This window comes from Malurus melanocephalus, unplaced genomic scaffold, assembly GCF_030028575.1.
Source record: "Malurus melanocephalus ecotype Western Australia unplaced genomic scaffold, MMel_1.1 scaffold_97, whole genome shotgun sequence".
NCBI lineage: Eukaryota > Metazoa > Chordata > Aves > Passeriformes > Maluridae > Malurus > Malurus melanocephalus.
The window spans coordinates 1,336,508-1,345,003 of NW_026623329.1; the positions used below are offsets into that span (position 1 = coordinate 1,336,508).

The 8,496-nt window shown below is 39.5% G+C and overlaps 1 protein-coding gene across 5 annotated transcripts in view; it reads left to right on the forward strand.

Annotated features, from left to right (window-relative positions):
• The window catches only part of TSNARE1 (t-SNARE domain containing 1), a 391,207-nt gene that overhangs the window by 198,121 nt on the left and 184,590 nt on the right, over nt 1–8,496 (forward strand). For all 5 annotated transcript variants that reach the window (XM_057368790.1, XM_057368789.1, XM_057368787.1 and 2 more), the window contains 2 exons: nt 1,916–1,990; nt 4,047–4,103. In XM_057368790.1, the coding sequence (XP_057224773.1) occupies nt 1,916–1,990; nt 4,047–4,103 (132 nt within the window). The remainder of the gene's footprint in view (nt 1–1,915; nt 1,991–4,046; nt 4,104–8,496) is intronic.

Genomic DNA, 8,496 nt, shown 5'->3' on the forward strand with positions numbered 1-8,496 from the left:
GTTAAACCAAATTAAAGTGCTACAAAATAATGTCATTATTGGCCCTTAAAGGCCATGGAGACTTTCAGGAGAAGATGTTTTACTGTCATGGGAGAAAAATTGCAAAGTTGAAGGGAACATATTTAAGAGCTGAAGAAAATAGACACACAAACAATTTCAGTAATATGAGGAATAAACTTGCTGTTCTCTATCAAATCGAATAATAACTTTTTTTCTGCTCACTGGTCAATTAATTTAGCAGATTTTATTTTTTTTTTAACTCTTCTCTTCTATCAGTGTGCAGTTTAAGTAATTAAACCYACAAATTTTGATAGAAAGCCTGTCAGCCCTGTCCCCTTATATAGAATAAATTGTTCTGGTGGATATTGGCTGCTGGTCAGTAAGTCCCTCTTGGGAATCTGGKTAGCACTGCAAACTCTCCTCCCATAAAATTACTCACAGCATGAAAAGCCTTCCAGAACTTTATAGTTATTCCTTACCAATCCATTTTTCTGTGGATTGCTTTGCATGTACACACTAACCAAAAAAAAAAAAACTTCTTTTTTTCTCCCCTTTCTTCCTTATTTTCCACCAGTAATGCACTGCCAACGAGATGCAATATGGGACTTTCTCTGACTTCCCATAAATCTCCAAGTGCTGCTGGAGCTATTGGAGTCAGGATGCCCAACTGAGCAAATTGATRGCATTGCAGGAGCAAAGATGCTGCTCTAAGTGGATCAGTGTGCTACGAGACGGGAGACTGATGTAAAATGGCTCTTTTAGGGCTCCGTTCCAAACTAACCTCAAAGGATGGAAATAGAGAGGTAGATGTGGAATTCCACTTTTTTTTTTTTGTAGGGTAAGTGCTGGAGCCATAAGATCAGCTCTGTAGGGTGACAATCTTACCTTATTTCACATCTTATTTAGCAAGAAAACATAAGGTTTATGGACCTTTATCTATAGAATGGGGATAATGATATTTGCCCTGCTCTAAAAATGGTTTTAAATCTTTGCATGAAGAACTGTAAGACTGGGATATTCTTCTGTGTGAGAAAATATTGCCATTAAAATTAAAGATGTTTATCCCGTCCTTTATAAATTCTACTTTTGCATTCTTAAGCAGTTTTCTGAAACAGCTGCAATGGCTGTWAAGTGAACACTTCTGTTAAGTAGCTTTAGTGTCGATTGGGTTTTGTTTTTTTAAGGTGACATCCCACTTCCTTGCAGTTCATTCCCTCCTCTAAAACCTGGACATGTGAGTTCCTGAACATGTGAAATCTGAAATCCAGGGTGCAGGAGAGCTTCCATTGCCTGACACTATTCATATTGGTCATTCCCTCTAAGAGCAGAGATTTGGAAGAATTTTGGAGAGTTAAATCAGTCTGACTACATTTTTTCTTCCAAGAGATTTTTTTTTAAAAAAAAGATAGATTGAAATCTTGCTGGAGCAAGCTCCAACCAGAAGGGCAGTGACATTTGGGTTCATGTTTTGGAAAACATGAAGGTAAGCAGATTTCTGGCAGTCAAACAAGCAGAGGGTATTTTATGACTGATTGACCTCTCAAGTCCAGTAAATCTCCCAAATGAGGTGATCAACYCTATCATGAGTTATCATCTGAATAAAGATTTTTTTTTTAATGGGAGGATCCCTTGGGTTACTTTATCCAATGCTATCTTGAATATCCAAAATGGCATTTTTTCAGTTGCTTTGACCTGGAAGACCAAAGCATCATGTCCTTGTTTCCTAAAATAAAATCTTGTTGCATCCTAGCAGCCCCAGTGAGATTGATTTTTTTAGGATACCATTAGTGCCCAACTTATTTATTTGGCGTCTCACACCAGGACAATCTCCCATGGTCACAGACAGAGCCTGCTACTGGATTTATCTCTACAGCCCTGCTAACCAGCCTTCTTTTTTTTTCCCCCAAAAAAACAGCAAGAACGGCTTCAGCTGGACAGGCTGAAGAACCAGCTGTCAGATGCCATCCAGAGATACGGAGCTGTGCAGAAAGTGAGTGTTTTTCTTGCTTCCACCCTTCCATCTGTGAGTTTGGGAATGTGTTAAATATGAGTGAACGTAATTCCCATGAGCCTGGAGCATCTCCACAGGGTTGCTAGTGTATAGTTCCTTTTCCTTTTTATCACTTTGCCAGTCAAGCAATCCTAGAATCATAAAATTAAGTCTGRAAAAGCCTTTTAAGTTCATCAAAYGCAGYCATCGACCCAACACCACCTAAACCATGTCCTTGAGGGGYATTTCCACACATTTGCTGAGCACTTGCAGGGCTGGTGCCTCCACYRCTTCCCTGGGCARCCTGTTCCAGTGCTTGACAARTTTTCTGAGCAGAAATATCTCCTAATATCCAATCTAAACCTCCCCTGGTGAAACTTGAGGTCATTTCCTTTTGCCTTCTCACTTGTTCCCTGGGAGAAGATATCGACCCTCACCWGGCTACACCCTCCTTCCAGGGAGTTGTAAACAGAGAGAAAGTTTCCCCTGAGCCTCCTTTCCTCCAGACTGTGCCTCCCCAGTTCCCTCAGCTGCTCCTGGTGCTCCAGACCCTTCCCCAGCTCCATTCTCTTCTCTGGACCACCTCCAGCCCCTCATTGTCTTTCTTGTTATGAGGGTCCCAAAACTGAGCCCAGAATTTGGGATGTGGTCTCAACAATGAGACCACATCCCAAAAGTTCAGGGGGGTGAATCATTACAGGACATTCACAGGACTGAAGAACTATTGAGCAGCAAAAAAAAAAACCCAAACCTGTGTTTTCCAGCAGTCTGGTAGGAATTTCATTGGTTCCCCTGTCTTAACCATGAGGTTATTTTGGTGCATCTCCACTCTCAGGGAGTGATTGCACAGCTCACCYTCTCTGCTTACAGAAAACATGCAGRCAGCACTGATAATTCATTTGTCACCCCACCTCCTGACTCTGCTGTGCTATTTGGCTGTGCCAGAAAGTTTCCAGGCGCATTTTGAGGTTTGGATTTGCCACCAAGATCGAGCTGTTTAACAAAACAAACAAAACCCAAACTCCAGCTCCTTCATTTGCCTCTTGCTTCGCCCTGGGGAGGCTCTGCTGATGAGCAGCTTTGCTTTGCTTTTAAACACTGTAGTAATCACTTAAATTTAGCATCCTCAAACTGCTTCCCTTCCCCCCGGCAGTGCAAGTTAGGAGATATATCTGGATTAAACAAAATTCAACCTGGACAAAGTCTGGTGGCTTTCTTATATCACTTTAATGAGTCTGACGCATGCCTGCAACAATGGGAGGGATATATTGCAATTATGCAGGTGTAATGAAATTTGGCTGACAACAGGCATTTAATAATGTGTCTCTATTAGAAACGCTCCGTGCTGATTGATTTCCCAGCACTTGCTGCCAGTGCCTTAAAAATAAAATAAATAAGTAGATTGATGCATGTAAAATTGCAGTGCAACAGCGTGTCTGTTGTGTAATAGAACTTCATCATCTCTAGTGCTGCCTCAATGTTTGAAATTATTTACCTGTCTTATMCAAGAAACTAAGGCTGGGGTCTTTAAATAAAATTATTTTATGTGTTAAATGAGAATTTTGAATGATTTTTGTAAAGAGCTCCACCCCCATATACACACATATTTTTTATGTTTTTTTTTTTTTCTCTAATGTTCACGAGTACAGTCCATCTGAACTGTATATCTAGGTTGGATTTCTTTTATTCTAAAAACTGTCATCAATTCAGAAGTGCCAAAATTAACCACTGCAGTTTGTGAATGCCCGGCTGCGTCAGGAAACCAATCTGAGTGATAAATTGCTACTTATCCACGTCCTAGCTGTCATTCCTTAAATGCCTGTTTCAGTTTTGATAACCTTGTCATTCTGGAAGCTTTGAAGACTTTTAATGCCTGCAAGACTGAACTTTTTCAATGCTTTTATACTCTTTTGTTTTTTCTAAAGAGTAAAAGCTTTCTCTGTGTCCTTTTCTTTAGAAAGCAGAAGAAAATAGCTTCATATGACTCCTTCCCTAAATATTTAGACTGTTTTCTCAGCCATTTTTCTTCTTATTTTTTCTTCTTTCCTTTTAACAGAAAATAGCAGAGAAATCCAAATCTTTGCTTTCTACTGGGCAGAGAAGCACCAAACAGGTAGGTTCACATTTCTCTGTGTTTGGCAGTAAGTACAGTGCTGAAAAAAGCTATTTTCTAACCCCATTAATGATGCTGAAGAGTTTGGAGCTCCTCCACTGCCTACATTGAAGCCACTGAGGTGTTTTTTCAATAGAGATGTGTGACGTCTTTGGAGGTGGAAAATAACAGGACTCTGGAAAAAATACTTATATAAGACCCTGTTTAATTATTCTCTGCTTTTCTGTCCTCATGGGGCTGTTTTTCCACTCTTGATGGGAGTTTTGTCTACTCTGAAATACATCAAAAAGCAGTCCCACACCCCCTTTTCCTGGAAGCTGGGCTTGTAGGCGCAGTGAAATCACATTCCAAGGACAATTTCATAAAAGGAATTGAGAGRAGTTTTTATCAAACCTGTCCCCAGTTTTAAGAGGGATTATGTGTTCTGCTTTCTTTGGCTACATTGCACTGTGGTTAATTATCAGATACATAAGCAAATTGAGCCTTTTTATTCTCTTTTAGCCCATATTAGGAACTTTTCAAATGAATAAATGCTATTGGTAATCAGAGTACATACATATATATTCTGATTTGTGTATACATATTCATATATACTCTAATTACTTCATATATGATGCATATATTTAGTTTCATATATTTAGCAAAATCCTATATGCATGTGAATTTATRTATATAAAATATAATTAGCTGCATGTGTGCCTGTGAACATATGCAAATTTTTGAGTATAAAAATATGTTTGTGTAAATATATATRTGTCTGTACTCATATGTGTGTGGTTTTTCACAAATATTAATACAAAATACTATAGATTTAGGATGCATGTGTTTAAGAAATATCCAAAAATTTCCAAGAGAGGTTTGATGCCAGGAGATTCTTTGGCTGCAGTAAGGATCCAACAGAGATTAAGCTGGCCTGTCAAATTCTACCTGCTAAAAAACTTGTAGGTATTTGCAGCTGATACAGTGTCATCAAAACTCAGAACTCTAAGCCTAATTTCTGTGATTATTTCTGATATTCTTGATTATATATATATATATTTTTAATTAAAGGAGCAGCCAACAGATTTTCTGCCTTCCTAATGACTTTTCTCCCCCTACCTTGTTGTGTTGTTGTGCCACCTGGTTTTCTACAACTACTTTAATGTGTATAAGAAATAGTTGTACTTTGTAGCTTTGAATTGATGCTTCTCTGTAAAAAAGGGTGGAATGGTGCCCCTGAAAACCCCACCAGCAGTGCAGATCCATGGCCCAAAACTTTAATATTAACCAGGTTTCAAGCAATTACAATTTTGCCTTAGATCTTGTTCTGCTTAGTGGTTTTTGGGTGTCAGTAAAATGAAATTAAGGTGCTGAAGGGCTGAAGAATTCCTTTATCCTGACTGAGGGTTCCCATCATTGTGCACAGATGTCACTTTTCAGCTCTGTGTTTATAAAAATGGAACAGCTCATTTTTGTCCCCGTGCTTCTGATCCGTGTTGAACAGGGACATAAACAACATGTCCTTTAACTGTGGTCAAATCCAACGTAAATCAAATATTTATTGGGTTTGGTAGYTGAGCTCAGAGATAAGAAGGGTAATTTTGTGGGTAATTTTGTGCAAATTAGTCGTGATTTGTTTTCATGCCATCGATAAAGCATCAGTTCTTGGGTTTTTAACCAATTGTATTTGACTGCTCTTGGTGGAATGGATTGCAGGGGAGGGAACATCTCTGTCCTTGCCTGGGCTACCAGGTGATGGCATGGCCATGGCTATTCCATAGGATGTGGGACATCTGCTGGCCACTAACCAGTGAAATAAAATGAAGAGTGATAATTACTGCAAATTTTTGGCACTGGGAGCAAGCCTTTTTTTGTATGTTGAAAATGGTTGATGACTCCAAATCCAGCATTTTCTGGAAGTAAACAGAGTTTTAATATGGGAAAAAAAAAACAGAATGTCAGACAAAAATACTCAAATCTTGAAGTGAGTGATGGTGGGGTTGGAAGCAAAAGGAAGCTGGAGGAAGAATGGGACAGAGACAAATCCCTTTGCCTTTAACCAGGTAAGAATCCAACCACTGGGAGACTGCAGCAGTATCAGTTTGGTGTGGGTAAGGCAGAATCAGCAGAAATTGGGTTAAACTGGATCAGCTCAGATTGTTTCTCCCTGTAGCTGTCACTTGCAGGTGAAGAGGTTTTGGTGGATTATGGAAAAGGAGGGTGTAGCATGTTCTTGGTGAGATRTTCTGACTCAGAAATAGGCTTGAGCACATCTTTTTCATGCAGTGACCATTGCTTGGGCTAGGGACACACGAGTTTTCACTCAAGAAAAGGATAAAAATTAATTAATATCTCCTTCATCTTCCCTGCATGTTTGCAGCTTCACATGTCTTCTCCTCTTCCTGCCTAAAATACAGAAATGAGCAGAATTAAAGGTGTAAAACCTGCTGAAGGCAATGCAGTGGTGTGGTTAGATTTAACTTATTGTTATTATTTTTCCAGCAGCAGATTGGCCAGRACATGCAAATTTATGGTTCCCACAGGAACTGTAACCTGACCACTGTGTGRATATATGAAGGCATTAAAGTTAACACCCTATACAGTAATGCAAAGTACTACATATGTTCAGGGGGCCTGATTTATGGGTCCTGTGAAGCTGCACAGTGACTTGGTGCAGATCCAGCCTTGATTCAAGCACTACTTGCCCACAGGGCTTTGTTCTGTTTTATTTATATTTTAATTTATTATGGCAAATAATTGTAAGAGGTCTGAAGAGCGCTCGTTTTTCTGGATGCCCATCCCTATAGTTCTTCTCTCCCACTGGTGAGTGGGAAGAGTGAGATGCTGGGTAACACAAACCCTAATCATTTCCCTTTAGGGCATAAYTGATTCCCCAGACCCACGTAACAGGTAAAAATTGCCATGTGAAGCCTTGGGAAAATTAGTTTCCTGCCCATTGTGGTTTGTTGTAAGTACTCTTTAATTGAGTTTATTTGTTTATAAAAGCAAAATAAAGGCATTGATCCAAAATTCCTTGAAGCCTGAAGTTATATAAATTCTTAATCAAATATGTGTTTGTAGGAATGTGTTTGTGTATAGACAAATCGATGGAGTTCTGTAGGTGCATATATTGAAAGACACAACTTTTTACTGCACCAAGTGATCATTGTTGAATGTGCCTTGTGGCAGCAATTAGAAAAAGAAAAAAAGAAAAGCCTATTTCCTTGAATCTTTGAAAGTGATTTTAGATATTCACCTACTGGGCAAAGTGAGACCTCAAAAGGCTCATTAAGGGGAATTTCGGGAGGTAGTTTCCAGTTTATGGGAATTGCTGGTGCAGCCTACAGCAGAGACAGCATTTGGGAATATGGTCACCTCTGCTCCTGAGGGCTTCAAATCCCACTTGTCCCCCTAAACAGACCCACCAAGGAGCAAAATGCTCCTTCCAGGCAAAGTCCAGTGTAGCAATGGGAATATTTGAGGTGTCCCCTGGAGCCTGGGGCAGAGTGGCCAGTGGCAGGAGAGGCTGGACAAAGTGTCCTCTTGGGTGCCATCCAACCCACTRGATATAATATAATAWAATAAAATCATGTTCTAGTAACAYRGAATAGATTATCCATAATACTGAAATAATTGATGRTAGGCTGTGGAAAACCCACAACGAATCCAATAATGTCTCTGAGCACAGGAGATGAAAAGAATCCTTCTTTTTAATTCTTTGTGGTTATTGGGCATCCAGCATCATCTGCTTCTGATAGAAAAAATCTGTTGTTATGGCCATGGTTGAGTGAACTCAAGTGATGGGGCTTGGAGCAACCTGGTCCAGTGGAAGGTGGCCCTTCCCATGSCAGGGGGTGGGGACAAGATGTTTTTAAAGGTTCCTTCTGACCCAAACCATTCTGTGATTCTCTGAAATTCTTTCTTCTCGACTAATGAGGAGGAAAGTGGATTTTTCTCACCATGCAGACTTTGTGGGTGGTTCCCCCAAGGGAACGGGAGAAGGGGAAGCACAGCTCTGTTTTAGCTGAGGAATGAGTTTTAGTCTAAAACCACATAAAAAATCTGAACAGACTTCTTTTTTAAGGAAACTTTCCTGGCAATATTTAGAAATTAAAATTACAGTAATTGTCATGGTGTAATGGCATCCCTCTTCATTTCCTGCTGCTCACGGGGAGAAGAAGGGATAATTACTGCTCTGGATTGTGGCAGTTGCCAAAAAGATGCCTTTGTTTCTTATTCTATGGGCCTACTTGACCTGTCTCTCAAAGATCAGTAAATGATATTTCTTAGGAGCACAAAGATGGGTAATAAACATCTATTTGCATATACAAGCTTTTTTTTTTTTTTTTTTTTTTTTTTTTTTTTCTCCTGACTGCATTTATTTATTCTTGCTTTAAATGGACTTCCTTCCCAC